The sequence below is a fragment of the Fundulus heteroclitus genome, unplaced genomic scaffold, assembly GCF_011125445.2.
Source record: "Fundulus heteroclitus isolate FHET01 unplaced genomic scaffold, MU-UCD_Fhet_4.1 scaffold_44, whole genome shotgun sequence".
Lineage (NCBI taxonomy): Eukaryota > Metazoa > Chordata > Actinopteri > Cyprinodontiformes > Fundulidae > Fundulus > Fundulus heteroclitus.
Window position 1 is genome coordinate 449,511 of NW_023396857.1, and position 18,586 is coordinate 468,096.

The 18,586-nt window shown below is 42.6% G+C and overlaps 1 protein-coding gene across 1 annotated transcript in view; it reads left to right on the plus strand.

The window, feature by feature from the left end:
- Window positions 1-16,486, plus strand: part of slc8a2b (solute carrier family 8 member 2b) — a 208,993-nt gene extending 192,507 nt beyond the window's left edge. Inside the window, exons 14-17 of the mRNA XM_036131588.1 lie at window positions 6,916-7,040; window positions 9,424-9,523; window positions 11,501-11,776; window positions 14,151-16,486. Of these exons, the coding sequence (XP_035987481.1) occupies window positions 6,916-7,040; window positions 9,424-9,523; window positions 11,501-11,776; window positions 14,151-14,527 (878 nt within the window). The 3' untranslated portion in view covers window positions 14,528-16,486. The remainder of the gene's footprint in view (window positions 1-6,915; window positions 7,041-9,423; window positions 9,524-11,500; window positions 11,777-14,150) is intronic.
- The last annotated feature ends 2,100 nt before the right edge of the window (window positions 16,487-18,586 follow it).

Here is an 18,586-nt window from a genome sequence, read left to right on the forward strand (position 1 = left end):
CTTAGTCTTAGTGGAAGGACTTCAGAACCGGGTCCATGTTCTCTACGTTCTTAGTCTTAGTGGAAGGACTTCAGAACCGGGTCCATGTTCTCTACGTTCTTAGTCTTAGTGAGGACTTCAGAACCGGGTCCATGTTCTCTACGTTCTTAGTCTTAGTGAGGACTTCAGAACCGGGTCCATGTTCTCTACGTTCTTAGTCTTAGTGGAAGGACTTCAGAACCAGGTCCATGTTCTCTACGTTCTTAGTCTTAGTGGAAGGACTTCAGAACCAGGTCCATGTTCTCTACGTTCTTAGTCTTAGTGGAAGGACTTCAGAACCGGGTCCATGTTCTCTACGTTCTTAGTCTTAGTGGAAGGACTTCAGAACCGGGTCCATGTTCTCTACGTTCTTAGTCTTAGTGGAAGGACTTCAGAACCGGGTCCATGTTCTCTGCGTTCTTAGTCTTAGTGAGGACTTCAGAACCGGGTCCATGTTCTCTACGTTCTTAATCTTAGTGGAAGGACTTCAGAACCAGGTCCATGTTCTCTACGTTCTTAGTCTTAGTGGAAGGACTTCAGAACCGGGTCCATGTTCTCTACGTTCTTAGTCTTAGTGGAAGGACTTCAGAACCGGGTCCATGTTCTCTACGTTCTTAGTCTTAGTGGAAGGACTTCAGAACCGGGTCCATGTTCTCTACGTTCTTAGTCTTAGTGGAAGGACTTCACAACCGGGTCCATGTTCTCTACGTTCTTAGTCTTAGTGGAAGGACTTCAGAACCGGGTCCATGTTCTCTACGTTCTTAGTCTTAGTGGAAGGACTTCAGAACCGGGTCCATGTTCTCTACGTTCTTAGTCTTAGTGGAAGGACTTCAGAACCGGGTCCATGTTCTCTACGTTCTTAGTCTTAGTGGAAGGACTTCAGAACCGGGTCCATGTTCTCTACGTTCTTAGTCTTAGTGAGGACTTCAGAACCGGGTCCATGTTCTCTACGTTCTTAGTCTTAGTGAGGACTTCAGAACCGGGTCCATGTTCTCTACGTTCTTAGTCTTAGTGGAAGGACTTCAGAACCAGGTCCATGTTCTCTACGTTCTTAGTCTTAGTGGAAGGACTTCAGAACCAGGTCCATGTTCTCTACGTTCTTAGTCTTAGTGGAAGGACTTCAGAACCGGGTCCATGTTCTCTACGTTCTTAGTCTTAGTGGAAGGACTTCAGAACCGGGTCCATGTTCTCTACGTTCTTAGTCTTAGTGGAAGGACTTCAGAACCGGGTCCATGTTCTCTGCGTTCTTAGTCTTAGTGAGGACTTCAGAACCGGGTCCATGTTCTCTACGTTCTTAATCTTAGTGGAAGGACTTCAGAACCGGGTCCATGTTCTCTACGTTCTTAGTCTTAGTGGAAGGACTTCAGAACCAGGTCCATGTTCTCTACGTTCTTAGTCTTAGTGGAAGGACTTCAGAACCGGGTCCATGTTCTCTACGTTCTTAGTCTTAGTGGAAGGACTTCAGAACCGGGTCGATGTTCTCTACGTTCTTAGTCTCAGTGAGGACTTTAGAACCGGGTCCATGTTCTCTACGTTCTTAGTCTTAGTGAGGACTTCAGAACCGGGTCCATGTTCTCTACGTTCTTAGTCTTAGTGGAAGGACTTCAGAACCGGGTCGATGTTCTCTACGTTCTTAGTCTCAGTGAGGACTTCAGAACCGGGTCCATGTTCTCTATGTTCTTAGTCTTAGTGGAAGGACTTCAGAACCGGGTCCATGTTCTCTACGTTCTTAGTCTTAGTGGAAGGACTTCAGAACCGGGTCGATGTTCTCTACGTTCTTAGTCTCAGTGAGGACTTTAGAACCGGGTCCATGTTCTCTACGTTCTTAGTCTTAGTGAGGACTTCAGAACCGGGTCCATGTTCTCTACGTTCTTAGTCTTAGTGGAAGGACTTCAGAACCGGGTCCATGTTCTCTACGTTCTTAGTCTTAGTGAGGACTTCAGAACCGGGTCCATGTTCTCTATGTTCTTAGTCTTAGTGGAAGGACTTCAGAACCGGGTCCATGTTCTCTACGTTCTTAGTCTTAGACTTCCTACATTTTATTCCAACTGTTTTTTGTTTCTTGCTTTTATTCTGTTATTTCCCAATTTGCATTGTCCTTGTACTGAAATGTTCTATATAAATAAATCTGCCTTGATTAGATGGTCACACACTATCCAGCAGAACGTAAACGTAGTGTCTGCATTTCCAGTGTTCTGATTGGACGATCTGAGCTTGGGGCCGTAGGATTTGTGCCCCACAGCTGTCTACTGAGAGCGTACTGAGCATGCTCACTGTGACTTCAGACATTCATTAGTTAAACAAACGTTGGTGGGCCCCAATATTAAGGCTCCTCAGGAGGATTTAGCTGCTGAGCTTAGATACATAGACACAAATGTTTATTACAGAATTTATTGTCAAGGAAATTTGTCTTTTTGACAGTATTGCTTTATACAGAACGACCATCTCCCACTGATTATTGCAAAGATAGAACCCCACAGCGACATCTGGTGGGGTCTGGCCCCACTGGGCCCAAACGCAGAGACGCCACAGAGTATGAAATATATTAACATGCATAAATATGTAGGAACCCTGTGAATAAACCAGACGCAGACATCTAGTGGTGGCAGGGCTCCTGCAGTGAGTGATCAGCGTTTAAGTGTTAACGAATGACATCTAAGTATAAATGTGAAAAAGCATCAGTTGCAAACTAAAGTCACCGGCGAATACAGAGAAGGGCCACTTTTAAAACCTGCAGCAGTCAGAGCTGAATCCCAAACAGCTGCTTAGGAAGTCTGAATAAACACAAACGAGAAGATGCCCTGCTGCATATTCAGCCGGATCAAAGCTGCTCTGATCGCCTCTTACTGACAATTAGAGGATTCAAACGGAAACATTTTAACGTTGCCACCGGCCCCGACGAGCGCTAACACGTCCCCGCGGCAGGAAAGTCAAACTATAACTGACCTCCAAGACTTATTGAATAAGGAAACGGTGAAGAAGTCGGTGAAGTTCCAGCCGGTTCCGGCCCGCCGAACAATTTAGTCCAGCCCGGTGGCTAAATGCATTATCATTATTCAAGAAAAAAAATATATATATTTTTTTAGTGTCCTGTCTGGCAATGCGGCAACAAGAATTGTCTTAATGCCAAAAAGAGCTCACCAGATTTGACTTTCACAAGTGGAGCAGAACTGCTTTTTCCATAGTGCTCCGCTTAATTTATGAATGTGAATAGTTTTATTATGATTCATGCGGGGAATATCTCAAATGATATGGACACTACAATGGGAAAGTAGGAGAGGAAAGGAAGAACAAGAAAACAAAGAAAAGGTGAAAGAAAAAGGAGATAAAAGGAAAAGAATGATAAAACAATAATTGAAAAAAACATGTACTTCATTTAATTGAAAATCTGCAGTTCCCATATTGTCCACGAGGGGCGCTGTGTTTTAATTAGCAGATTAAGCTTCAGGTGTGGAAAAATGATTTTAAATAAATTTTTAATTTTTATCTGTTTGATGTATTTTGTCATGCAGGACAGTGTTTTTAAGTTCTAAATAATGTGAATAGGGTTAGATTTTCAACATTGTACAATCACTGTGATCAGTTCTTATGCATAACGCACAAGTAAATGTTTAACTGAGTAAAAGTATTGTTGAAATTGCACATACTTTTCTTAAAAACGCTGAGGTTATTCATAATATATTTTGTAAAAGTGAAAATAACTTAATATAAAAATCAACAACAAGTCCACATTTATTAGTTCTATTTAATCTTACAATGAGTTTACTCGTGTGGCCCTCTTGAGATCAGATTAAGCTGAATGCGGCCCCTAAACCAAAATGAGTTTGACACCCCTGGGTTAGATGAAAGTAATCACCCCCTACGGTCCGGCTGCAGCCTTCGTCTGCCTGTTTCTGTCCAGCCTTCGCTCTCGCCTCTTACTAATACCTGACGGCGGCCTCGCCCTAAGACAAAACAGAGGACCCAAAATTCAGCCAGACAAGCAGAGAACGTTTTAGATAGTTTAATAATTAAGCAGGCAATGGTCGGAACAGGAAGACAGGCAGGGGGAAGGAAAAGGATAATTAGAGTTCAACAGTCCAGAAACCAGTCCAAAATCCAGCCGGGTGATCCGAGGTGCAAGAATGTCTTGAGCAGAATACGAGAGCAGAGTCGTAGCGTCGTTACAGGTCCATAACCGGCAGGCGTTCAGATCCAACAAGGTCTAGGCAAGCTCAGAAAAACAGGAGACAAGCAGGAATTGAATTACGGGCTGGAAGGCAAAAACGTTAGATAAGACTCACCGGAAGGTTTGTAATAATCTGGCACTGAAGAGCGGTCTGAGGCAGCTATATATAGAGGAGTGAACAGGTGACTGGAGTTGAAAACTAATTGGAACTGATCTAAAGAAGGGTGGAGACTGGAAATGGAACAAACTGATTGGTTGGTGACTAGTGACAGGCAAACTGATTGGCTGGTGGCTCAACTCAACTGGCTGATTACTGGCTGGTGAGAGAGGAGTGACAGATTAAATAAAGGGAAGTCCAAAACTAAAAACTAACCCCAAACTATCACATCTATCCCAGACAATCATTATCCTGCTCAGTAAATACGCCAACATTGGTCTTGGCCTTGATGTGCAGTTCTCGTGTCTCCAGTGCTCACATGTCCTGAAGTGGCGTCAGGTCATAGTGACTTTAGGATAATAATCCAATAACAGGTTGAAAAACTTTTTTTCTGGCCAAATAAAGTCAACTTTTATTTCTGCAGTGTGAAATAAATGCAGGTCGGCTGAGAGCAACCTTCTTTAGCTCCTGATCTCATTCCCTTTACTCTCTGATTGGCTCTGGGCTGTTTCCCCGACGTGAGCTCCGGTTGGCTGGATGAGAACCAGAACCAGGAAGTGGGCCGAGAGCTGACAGATGGGAGCGTGTGAGCGCAGCCGCCAGCGCTCTGGGCTGAAACAGTTGCTGCTTCTTGCTCTGCTCAGCAGGCGCCTTTCCTCCAGGCTCTGTTGCCTCTCAGTCTGGCTGGTTTGTTGCCGCAGTAGTTTCCCTTTAACTCGCGTTTCTTCCCAGATTTGTGGCGCTTCTGTGGGTTTTGCCGCGTGGGATTCTGAAACCAAAAGGAGCTGGAGGACGGGTTCAGACGGCGGAACGGTTCATTTATTTAGCGCTTGGATTGAGATTTGTTGAAGGTTTGCTGTGTTTCAGTGATGGAGGTTCCACTGACTCAACCTGAGCCGAATCACTTCAGGCTTTGATGAGTTATTTAAAACTTTATTAGAAAACATGGTTGTGGACAAATTAACAATCCATCCTGCCATCCATCTATTCATCATTGATCCATTCATCCATTCATCCATCCATCATTCATCCATTCATCATTTATCCATCCATCATTCATCCATTCATCATTTATCCATCCATCATTCATCCATCCATCCATCATTCATCCATCAATTGATCATTAATCCATCCATCCATCCATCTATCATCCATTCATCCATCCATCCTTGCATCCATCCATCCATTGATCATTAATCCATTCATCCATCCATCCTTGCATCCATCCATTGATCATTAATCCATTCATCCATCCATTCATCCATACATCCATACATCCATTCATCCATCCATCCATCATTCATCCTTTCATCATTTATCCATCCGTCATTCATCCATCCATTCTTGCATCCATCCATTCATCCATTCATCCATCCATCTATCATCCATTCATCCATCCATCCAACCATCCATTCATCCATCCATCCATCATTCATCCATTCATCATTTATCCATCCATCATTCATCCATCCATCCTTGCATCCATCCATTCATCCATTCGTCCATCGATCATTCATTCATTCATCCATCCATCCATTCATCCATCCATCCTTGCATCCGTCCAATCTATCAATTTATCATCCATCCATCCTTGCATCCATCCATTCGTCCATCGATCATTCATTCATTCATCCATCAATTGATCATTAATTCATCCATCCATTCATCCATCCATCCTTGCATCCATCCATCAATAGAACAATAGAAATTATTCAGTAGCTCTAACATCACCTGCTTGATGATTTGAGGCAGAGAAACTAAACAATCATCTTAGAAAATGAGGGGAAATTGTTGAGGATTAAAGGATTAAAGGACTTTATGACTTAGTTTTAATGAATCTTTAATCAAATGTTTGTTTCTGACAATTTGTTAAATCTGGTCATTATTTCAAGATAAAATCTCCAGAATTTAGATCGATACATGAACAAGGCTGTGAGGAGCAGTCTGACTACGTGCTGCTTGATCTTTTCTGGATATCTGACCATGGCAGAGATCAACCATCTATTTTTTATTTATTATTTTTGTTTATTTTAGAGCCAAGCTTAAGAACCTGGAGGAGGTCCTAATTTCCCTTTATTACATCCACTTCAAATGCATTTCGCCGTCTTTGTTTCCAATCAAACTGGAAAACTACACACAATAAAATATCTGAATTTCAGCTGGATTCACACCAGTTGATAAATGTAGTTTCTCATCTTTTCTAAAATAAAAAATAATGACTTTGATTTACTGACACAAAGTGAACATAAGGCGTTAAGTTATTCTGGTCTGTGAGCCTAAAGGAGGTAGAGCAGGATCGTTGTCCCTCTCTGCAGAGCCGTCCCTGAAATCTGCTGCATGGCTCTCAGTGTGCTGATCTCTCACAGATAAAAACACACATTACATCTTCCTCATCTTCCTCATCTTCCTCCATCTCCCCCTGTCATGCCCAGACTGACGCCGCCGCTCCCCAGGGAGCCGCCCAGGCCTCAGCCCCCAGACTGTTGTTGATTCTGGATCCTGGGGGGGAAGAGAAAGGCGTTTTTTTTTTATTTCATTTCATTGTTTCTGTGTTTTTCTCTCTGTCCCACAGAGGCAGCGGAGGGGCAGCTGAGCTCTGAGGAAGAGGAGGCCCGGAGGATCGCTGAGATGGGGAAGCCCATCCTGGGCGAGCACAGCCGCCTGGAGGTGGTCATCGAGGAGTCGTACGAGTTCAAGGTGCACATTCACTCCTTTCCTTCTTCTGCACCTCTGTGGGCCGCGTGTCGCCTGAGTTTAGATGGTTATAATGTTTGATTATAGCAGAAACTTGGTAAAAAAGAAATACAAAAAAACAACTAAACCAGAAATGACTTTTTAATTAATTTAATTTAAACAAACTGCTCTCCATCTCTGTTCTGTATGGCCTGATGCTCTGATGTGACCTGACTGCTCACACTGTACGTCTAAAACGTCGGACTTAGCCTCGTAGAGAGATGGCGCTACTCGGACTCGTCTATCCGGAAGCCAAACATAAACAGTAGAAGAAGAAAAAGGGTCAAATGTTGATGCTCTCTGTTAAATATGAGGCTCACTAGAACCAAACTCGCTGCCTTGGTAATTCTACGAGTTTCTCCTCCGTAGTTTGACTCCATGTCACACGTACCGCCATCATGATTCTCTCCTCTCCTGTGTTTTCCTCTGAGAAGAAGAAGATGAATTCCCTTGTCTGCACATGCTCAGTGTGAGGTTGGGGGAAATCGGCTCGTAGCTCTGCTTCACCAGCAGGAGGCGCTCACCATCACCTCAGGAGGGTCGACTGGATGTCAGACATGTTTGATTTTCTTTTCTTTTTTTTTTTATCATATTTTTAATGTTGTTAAAACATGTACAATGCCATTCAGATTGTAGTGTTTAGCAGTTGTTACAATTCCTTTGACCGTGTACAATATAACAAGAACCACACAGCAATTCAACATTTTTATAATTTGATAAACCCCATCCAACCCCAACTACCCCTGTGCTGGTAAAGAGAAAAAAATAAATAAATAAAATTGGGAGGAATTAAAAAAATAAAAAGAAAGGGAGGGGGGGATTATTATCCCAAATGGAAACACCCTACATTGGGACTTGTTTACTAGTGAGAAGGGAGAGTTACAAGTTTATCAAAATAACCTAGTAAAGGGCCCCATACAACCAACCGTCTGGTTCCTGATGGGGAGATGGTGAGAGGCTGATCGCCCCTCGTTACGCCCTGGATGCTACACCACACAGGAAGCACTATGCAGCTGAAATGAAGCCCGATCCAAATTGTTGCACGACGGACGAATCGGCCTAAAAAGGGCAAAAAATCGTACAGTGTACGCCCGACTTTAGACAAAAGGATCTGAAATGGAAAACCCTGTGGTCACCTGGACATGTTTCATAATCCACCTTTGCTCTGTTTCCCTCCACTGGACCAATGCCCCCCCCCCCCCCCCCCCCCCCCCCCCCCACTGTGGCTCTGAATTATTGAAGATGCATTAGTTGCCCTCCGTACAGCGGCTCGCTGGAGGCGTGCACCTCTGCAGGTCTCTGCTGCAGAAGCACCCCCCCACCCACCCCGCAGCTCTATAACTACTTTACAGTCCACACACATTACTGATGATCATTACTGCTTTCCCTTCTAGAAAAGTAGATGTAAGTATCTACAACTCAGCTAACGCCTCGGCCTAATCTCCTAAACAGCACGACAGATTCCACACAGAAATAAAGCCAAAACAAAAACTCTGGCTCTGAAAAACTAAGCGCACCCTTCGCTGCCTCCATGGGGTCCAGCTTTGACGACCAGGTCTGTGGTTTCTTTCAGAGATGGAACCAGTCGTGTGAAAGCGTGGCCTGGAGATAATAACTCAGGCCGCTCCGTCATGCCGCTCTTCTTCTACGACACAAACAGCAAACATCTCTCCTTATTGACTTTTAAACCATTCTTCTCGGCTTTTAAACGCGTTTACGGCATTTCTGTCCTTGACGGACCGCTTTCTGTTGGCGGAACCAGAAACTGGAGATCAGGCCGTAAAATGTTAGACAGGCTTCTTTGGCTGTTTTTAAGTGTTTTCAGTAGCTTTTAAACCCTGTGAGACGGTTTGTTTCTGCTTTATTTCACTACAGTCTTTGTGATGCGTCACTTTCTGCTTTTTGTCCTGTTTTATTATTATTATCTGTGTCTCAGTTTGACCTGTTTTAGTACAGCTTGTTTTTTTATTTGCTTACAAATGAAATTAATTTTGATGAGACTAAGGTGCTGGTAGTAAAATATATTTAACAACTGATCATAAATAAGGGTGAGCTGCTCTATAAAAGCGGTTCCAGCAGTTTTCTTGCTGTGGAGAGTTTAGGTGTGACTGCAGCCAATGTTGGGGCGGAAAGACATCAGCAATGACCTCAGAAAAGCAGCTCTCTCCTTTAAGGACTACTTTAGTGTTCTGAAGTAAATTACCTTTTCTGTCTGAAACTGTGACGTTCTCACCCTCTTCTCTGCTCACGCCTCGTCAAAGCGAGATTAACGAGTTTCTGCAGGCCTCACCTGAGCGCCTGTCACCTGTCCCTGAGCGTCTCTGATCAAGTGTGTTCTGATTGGCAGAGCACCGTCGACAAGCTCATTAAGAAGACCAACCTGGCGCTGGTGATCGGCACGCACTCCTGGAGGGAGCAGTTCGTGGAGGCCGTCACCGTCAGCGCAGGTGAGCTCTGTTTGGACCGGTAAGGGTGACGGATGGAACCGTTTATCATTCAGGATCGCCATCAGGTCCGTTTGGCGCTGACCGCTCCAAGTTTAGCTGTAAAACGTCTGGTTATCAATCTGGATCTGTGGTGCTCTTAAAGCCACTGCTGTGTTCTTAATGATGGGTGTCACAGTTTTGAAAATGCTGATTTTAACGTCACTTTCGTCTTTTTTTTTATCTAAACCAGTCTTGAGCCAAGATGTTTTGTCTTAAATTAACCCTTTCATTTAATTTTCACAGCCTGGTCCTGTTTCTGCTCAGGGAGAAAAATCAGAGACCTCTGCTGCCACCTGGCTGTGGAAAATATACCTGGTCTCTATTTAGATTTCCAGAACTTTTTATAAAAAAAACTCTCTGGATACTGCTCCTACCATCCAGCCTCTATCATTCGTATTAGGGGAACATTTTTAGCATCTGTGATGATAAACATCACCTGGATAAATAAGCAGTTAAAGCAGTTTAGAGACATATTGATACAGAATGCATCAGTACAGCATGATATACAGTTCCAAAAAAAGTAAAAAACAAAGCAACTGGACTTGTTTTTCGTAGTTGAAGACGTACTAAGGGGTGGACCTGTTTCGGTTGAATTTGCATGTTATCTAAGCCTTTACAAGGCCTTTATTAGGCAGTAGTATAAAGCTTGTTACTCCACATTACTCCAGACTTTTTGAATTGAGAAAGCTTCCTGGAGAGGAAGCGAAACGTCTTCAACTATGAAAAACTAGTCCAGTTGCTTTGTTTTTTTTACCTTTTTTTTGGAATGACCATGACCTGGAAGACTGAGAATCTTCACCAACATGATATACAGTATTATAATGCACCATCAGATTCTTGAGACCCAGTAATTCAACCAATACAATGAGTTCAACGTTTTAAAAGGCTTATTTTCAATAAAGTGGTGTAGCTGGAACAGGAAACGACCGGAACTCGTATCAGGATCTCTGCAGAGAGGAGAATAAGGTTAGTGGAGTAACTCAGTGAGGGTGAAAACACACCGAGGAGGTAGCGCTGGCTCTGGGGGATTGATCCTGACGGCTCCGTCTGGAAAACTGGAGAGATACGGATCAGTAACAGGAAATCAGAACAAGGATCGCTGGGTGGTCTACTCACACAAAGGCGTTCAAGAATCTGGCGCTTACATGCTGGGAGAGCCAGGAAATATAATTAGGAATAAATTATCTCACCTTAGCTACGATCCTTTTTAATTTTACATTGGCCACCTTTACATACATTTACAAGGCAATATTTAAAAATACAACTAACTGGGGCCTCAAATAACATAATGTTTCATCATTTTTTTAGTATTGTTTAAGTAGATAATTGATGTCACCTCCTTTTGTACTGGAGCCTGAGGAACCAGGAAGTAAACACGGGCTGCACTCTGAACCAAAGTAGTTCTGGACCGTACCTCTAGGTTTAAAAGGAGAAAAACGTGACTAAGACATTGTTGATGGAGAGGACGGATTGTTTATAGGGAATGTTACTTCCATCCTGGGTGACAAATGAGAATGACTTAGGTTGATTTTGCAGTAAATTTCTTACTCATTGCTCCTTTAAAATAAGACTAAAGCAAAGACAAGCCTATCACACTGCAAAAACGGAACTAAAAATAAGTCATATTTTGTTGAAATTTGTGTATTTGTCCTTGATTTGTGAAGGTAAATAAGATGATCTGCCAATGGAATGAGTATTTTGACCCCTAAAATGAGATAATTAGATATTCTGCCCTCTAAAGAAGATGATGGAGACGAGTTGTTACTATTTTAAGTGCAAAAATCTCATTCCATTGGCAAATCATCTTATTTACGTGCTCAAAACAAGGACATCTACACTAATTTCAAGAAAATTTGACTTATTTTTTGTTTAGTTTTTGCAGTGCAGAGCTGAATAATTCATGTTTTTAACGCGCCTTACCTCTCCGCTCTCCTCCAGGCGACGGCGACGACGACGAGGAAGGCCGTGAGGAGCGTCTCCCATCGTGTTACGACTACGTTATGCATTTCCTCACCGTCTTCTGGAAGGTTCTGTTCGCCTGCGTCCCACCCACAGAGTACTGGAACGGCTGGGCCTGCTTCATCGTGTCCATCAGTGTCATCGGGTTCCTCACCGCCATCATCGGGGACTTGGCGTCCCACTTCGGCTGCACTGTGGGGCTGCGGGACAGCGTGACCGCTGTGGTGTTTGTGGCTCTGGGAACCTCAATCCCAGGTGGGTTTGAAATGTCCTCTGCGTCGTTTTTTATGGTTTACTTTGTGTCTTCTTTTCATCTTTGCTTAAGCATGCATCTAATGCTTTATTTTGTTCCATTAGTCTTCCTGTTTATTCACACTTGCATTAACATAGATTAAAAAAATGACAATATTTATAACAAAGCATGAAAAATAGGTGTATTTTGCATATTTTGCCCTCCAGGATGTTGTCAGAGCAGAACATCTGGCCAGATGTTGCTGCTACAGAGCTAAAAAAAAGGAGAACATAAAGCTAAAAGCTGAAATAATCAGAATTTTGTGGGTTTTTTTGTATAATTTTGGATCTCATGATTGATTTTCTTTGGGGGGGGTTGTAATTAAGTATTACTGTGTGGTAGTTTTATTTTTCGTTGAAGCCATTATGTGTCTCATTATCTTTTTTTATGTCTTTTCAGTAGGTTTTGGGTCAGAACTTTAATTATTTTTCGTTGTGTTGTTTATGCAGTCCTCTGTGGTTCCTCGCAAACAAACGTTGAAACCATTTGAACTTGTCACATTTTCCCATGTTACAACCACAAACTTTAATGTGATCATTTGGATTTTATGTCGGTAATGTTTTTATGTTTTCATTTTTCACAAATTTAAATGGAGATAAAATCCAGTGCCTCCAGGAGCCACTTAACCTGTAAACAGAATCCACCTTTGTGAATTTTATCCTCAATATAAAAGCCTGTGAAGGCTTCAACTAGGGCTGATTTTATTATTTTATTTATTGTTATTATACCGAACCCGATTAATCAATTTTTACCCTCCTTTTCATTTTACAAAAATAAATTTAGATCAATTATTTTGAAAACTTGCTTTTAAATTAAGTATTTTGTCTGGGATTTGATCTGAATTAAAAAAGAAACTAAATCCAATCTGAAAAACATCCTAAAACATTGTTGTTATTGTAAACAATGAAAATATAACTAAATGTTTGCTGCTGTTGGTTTTACACAATGAGGTGAGAACAGGCTTTAATTCACTTGTGTAACTTCAACTTAATAAAATAAGTAAATGTAATAAATTTGGTTAAAAAAAAGTTTCCTCTTTGCAATATTTTGACTATATATTACTCAGCATTGCTGCTATTCTCTTCAAGGAAGCCTAATGAGTTCATTGGCAAAATAAAAGCCAGATTTTTCCTAATATTAAATCTTGATAAATTGTAATTTCGAAGTAATCGATTAAAGCAATTTATCGCCCAGCCCTACCTCAGAGGTTTGTTAGAGAACAACTACCGTCATAAAGGCCCAGGAACACAGTGGAACGGCCAGGGAGGGAGCTGTGGAGAAGTTTAAAGCAGAATTAGATATTAAAACAATATATATCCCAGGCAAATAGGCCTGTGCGTTATGGAAGAGTGACAAGAAGTAAATGATATTTTAAAGCTCGCCATAAGACTCCTGTTTACAAGCTGCAAATATGTGAAAGAAGACGCTTCTCCTACAGTAAAATGGAAACTTTTTGCTCCAAAAAGCTGTTTGTAATGGAAACCAAACTCCACTCATTACACTGAACACGGCATCTCCATGATAAAACATGGCGGTGGCAGCATCATGATGTGGGACGCTACAAAATAGCAACATATTTTTAGATACAGACACAAACACTGAATTCAAACTCCACCCTTTAGTCAACCAACTTTTTACCAAAACTGCAAGTTTTTTAGAAACAATAAAATAACGTGTGCTCTCTGAACTCTCTGAAGGGGGCGGAGCTTGGTTCCTGGGTCTGCGTTGTGATTGGTTGGGAGGATATAATATTAACCTACATGGCTAGAATGCAAAAGGAAAGAAAACTAATATTCTATTGAACTTTTTATCGAACTTTTTTGTTTCTATCATCCATATACGCCTGTCGATCGATAAATATTATTGTATTATCGTCCAGCCACAGCTTCCAGCAGGAATTCCACCCTGAACAATTAGACATAAATCCACTAAGCAATCTGTGCCAGTAGTCAGCGACATTCACAGATGCTCACAATCCGTTTTTCCAATAAGAACGGGGAAACATTTCCGTTTCTAGATGTGTGAAGCTGAGCCGATCTGCTGAAGGCCTGCAGTCGTCCTGTCAGCAGAAGGTGGTTCTACAGACGAGTGACTCCAGAGGCCCTGCCCTGGATACAAATGCAGACCACATGTTTGGTGCTTTTCTTCAGTAAAACCTTTGAGCATTAAGCATGGCTACAGTTACACATTGCTTCACGTTTCTCACAGACGTCCTGGTGAACACGTTGAAGCTTGTGGTTGTGTTCTGCTAACGTTGTTCCTCTCTGAGCAGCAGAACTTTTTTCTGCCGCCGTGTCTCACCTGCTCTCTTCTCCCCTTTCCCCCCCCCACCCGCAGACACCTTTGCCAGCAAAGTGGCCGCCATGCAGGACCAGCACGCCGACGCGTCCGTCGGGAACGTCACGGGCAGCAACGCGGTCAACGTGTTCCTGGGGATCGGCGTGGCGTGGTCGGTGGCCGCCGTCTACTGGGCGGCCAAAGGCAAACAGTTCATCGTGGACCCGGGATCGCTGGCCTTCTCCGTCACGCTCTTCACCATCTTCGCTTTCATCTGCATGGCCGTGCTGCTGTTCAGGCGCCGGCCCTCCATCGGCGGCGAGCTGGGCGGCCCCAGAGTGTCCCGCCTGCTGACCACCATGCTGTTCTTCGGCCTCTGGCTGCTCTACATCTTCTTCTCCAGCCTGGAGGCCTACTGCCACATCAAGGGCTTTTAGTGGCAGGGAGAGCGCGGCCCAGCCTGTCCTCTACAACCCGCCTGTACACCCTCACCCCCCCACCCCGCCCCCCTTTGAGGTAGAAATCTGACAGAGACATGTTTATATGTAAACAGATCACAATGAACAAACCTTCTGGGACCATGAGGGAAGCTGCTGAGCAGGTTTTCAGAGTCCTGGCTGACAGGAAGTGAGCTGGGCTGTGACGACTCCTCACACCCTCAGAAACCTTTGGTGTAAAGATAAAACAGAGACGTTAAAAATCCTTTACCCGCCGCGGCTCTACAGCTTCATCTTTCTACACCGGGGAGGTGGAGAGAATGAGTCAAATGTTTACAAAGCGCTGATATTTCTCGTGTTTACCGCGGCGGCTCGTTCCTGACGCGCCGTTTGGACGAAGGCCGTCCTCCGCCCGCTGTAAATACATCAGACACTGAAAACGGCTGAGAGGAGGAAAAAAGGGTTTCCCTAAATGTGATTATTTAGTAGAACCTGAGTTTTTAAAAGTCCACTACGGACCAGAGAGTCAAACGTCTGTGTCGTCTTTAAAGTTGCCCCCCCCCCCCTTGCATGCAGAAGCAGCTAGAAAGCCTCTTCACAATAGAACCCACGTTTAAAGGGATGAGCGGTGAAGGATGCGGGTTCCTCCTCAGACGGGTGGTCTCTGCAGACACTTCGCTCATATCCGTTGGCATGACTGACTGCGGCATGCCGCCTTTAATGACTGCAGACGCACAAGCACATGCAGTCTAACCAGACAGCAGTATTAGTTTACAGAAATTAAGCTTTTAAAGCCGCCAGAATACAACGGAGTCGCTTAGAAACTCCCTCCAACGATGTCTTCTGTTGGCCTGCAGGATTCTGGTGTGCAGCACGCTGATGCTCTCAGATAACAAACAACAGATGCCTTAAGGAAAAAAAACAAATCACTGATAAATGTTGGTATTTAAGCTTCCAGCTGTACAAAGCGCCCAGCTTTTCACTCATACATGGTGTTACCCTTGATTTAGTCGTGTGCAATATATAAAAAAACTGGTTCTGCTGTCTACTTTAACACTGGATCTGGATGCTTCTGGTCCAGCAGACATTGATAATTTTGAAGAATGTGCATCAGAGAGAGGGTGGAAATGTCTCCAGGAAGCGTAGCTCTGCGGTGCGTCAGTGTGGAGACAGCCGTCAGGACCTGCTGGTCCTGAAACAGGAAGTCAGCGGTGAGTCGGTCATTTTCGTAGACTGCTGAGCTCTGATGGCGCCGGAGTACGCGGCCCTGCAGGGAACGTACGCTGCTCAGTATTTTAACGCAGACTCCCAACCAGTCTGACTGAGGCTACTGAAATGGACCGTAGAGGAGAACCTGGGAGCTACGGAAACCCTGAACTGTGTAAAAACCGCCTAGGACTCTTTTCAGGGTTTTTATCTTCTAGTTTGAGGAACATGAGGAGTCAGTCCTGGAAAAATGTCTAAAAAAGCAGCGAACAAAGCGAGTCGCCTTAGTTTGCTACTAATGAAATCATGAACAACTAGCAGCCTGGGTCGATATAATTATTGTACTTTTCAATGAGACGTGCGTTAAAAATCCAATATTTGTGGTTCTTGCATTTGAAACTTCACCCTAAAATTGCTAAGTGCTCCACATCCTAACATCACTGTTGTGTTAACGTCAAAGATTGAAGCCGTTTACCCCAAAGTAACACTTTGTAAACTTTCTAAAACTGATTTTGTATCTTTTCCTTGCAGGTGAAGCCAAGGTTGACTTTTTTTATATTTACAGACGACATTTAGACGAGCATCAGTGTGTAAAACTGGTCGTGCAGATGACATTACGCAACACTGTAGTGGATTAGAGTTTAATATATTTTCCACAGCTTCAACAGTGAAAGCATCCAAACAGCTGATGTTACTGAGGCACGCTGTCTGCTGCTGATACGGAAGGCTGAAACTGCCAAAATCAAGTAAAAATAAAGTTTTAAAAAATTCCATGAATACATAAATTCAAAAGATATACTGTTGAATAACTTAATTTTTCCAATTTGTTTCCCTAACATTATTTATTCCTTATCCAGCTGTATTTATGAACCTGCTGTCCGTTCCAGAATGAAAGCAAAAGCTCTAAAGAAAAAACTGAAGAGAGTAACTTTGGTTTGTCTGGATTAACTCTATAACGAGTAATCTTTATCCTAAACCAGTCTGGAGTGACTCTGGTTTCTATAGAAAGGGTTTACATTGTCTAGACTCAGTCTGGAACCAGTTTGCTTTGCTCAGAAGATGATTGGAACGAGCCGAGCTGATTTGGCTAGAGACGGTCTGAAGTGGTTGTAGTTTGTTTTACCTGGAAAGAGTTTCATTTAGCTGAAACAAATCCTTGTTTTTAAAGCGTTTGGTGTTTCTGTAATTAAATTTGAATCACTTTGGTTGGTCCAGAATTGGTCTAGAATAAACTGATTAGCCCGTAAAGTGTTTGAAGCTGCAGCCGTACGTTGAAAGTAAGGAGGCAACCAAAGTCTGCCAATAAAAGCTGATTCTGATTTTACTTTGTTTTCCAGATCAGTTTAGCTGATTCCTCTAGAATCCGTCTACAGTGGATTCCCTTTTTGTCTAACAGGTACTTGGTTTGTCTGGAATTTATCTATAATTACTTTATTTTTCTATAAAGAAATTTTGTTTATCTAGATTTTGGCCTGGACTAAATGTGGTTTGTCTTGAATGTTTATTTTGTCTAAGAATGAGTTCGTCTGGAACAGGTTTGATTGGTGAAGGTTGAGGATAGAGTTCCCAAAGTGGGGGTCAGGAGATGATCCAAATGATGATAAAACAGTTTGACTTTACAATATGCTTGTTTTAATCAAACAAATTGATGTATGTAATCATGGATAACTATTTAGTTCTAAGAAATTCACGAATATTCGACATCAGAAAACATCCAGTTTTTTTCTCCCAAATGTGTGAAATTAAGCTTAAATTTTTTCGTTCTTTTTTATTGTGGAAATGTACTTTATTTTCTATAAAAACTATGGCCATAATACTTTTTTTGGGGGGGAGGAGGGTATACAAGGATATGAGAATAAACACAAGGGAAGACTATGTTTTTTTGTAAAAGTTCTCATAAAGTTACTGCTATAGTCTCATTTATTCTCGTTATTCTCGTTAGTCACTGATTCCTTTCATTACATAAAGCTGGATGTCGTCTGCATAAACAAAGATATTTAACCCAGGCGACAAATCAGAGACAAAAGTAGCCTATAACTGTGTAGAACAGCATGAGTATTTTAAATAAATGTCTTTGAATTGGACTATATCAGAACCCAGTCCCGCTATTTTACCTTTGTAGTTGATTGAATTGTGCATTTTAAAAGATTATGCATTAATTGAGTCAGTTGAGAATTTAAAAATGTCAATATAGTGATTTCTGTCTCCTTGTCCTTTTTGCACTTTAGCTCCTTCATGGGATCAATGGAGACTTTCTTAAAAAAGAAAAACCTAAAAGAGACAAAATAAGGGAAAACAACTGTGATGGAAACCGAAATGTGAAAAAAAAAGAATTGTTTTGGGAAATAAATGGGAAAAATTAACAGAGAACAGAACACTGTGTTTAAAGCCTTATGGTTTAGTTTACTTTTCATGGAATATAGATATATTTACTGAGCCAGTGGTACTTTTTGGTCTAGTTTTTCTGGATATTGGCCGGTTCAGTCTTCCATCGCCTGGTTTCTGTTGATGTGGAGTTGTTGTGAGGAGATTATTTTTTTATTTTTATTGAAGAGAGGCTGTGCTGCGTCTCCTTGAGGCCGACGGTCTGCGGTTGGTCTTTGTGTGCAATATTCATTTAGTCTCATCAGCAGCGTTCACACCTTCTCCTGCCGCAGTGTTTACTGTAACCCTCCGTGCATTTCTTCACCCGGTCCTTGTGAAGGAGGGCCTTTACGTGTAAAGTAGCATGTTTACATGAGGAAACGGTGTGGGACGCGGCCGGAGAGCTCGTCGGTCTCTGGCTGCAGAGGTGGAGACGCCGCCACAACGTCCCGCCGATGCTCCGCCTTTCCGTGAACTTCTGTACTAACT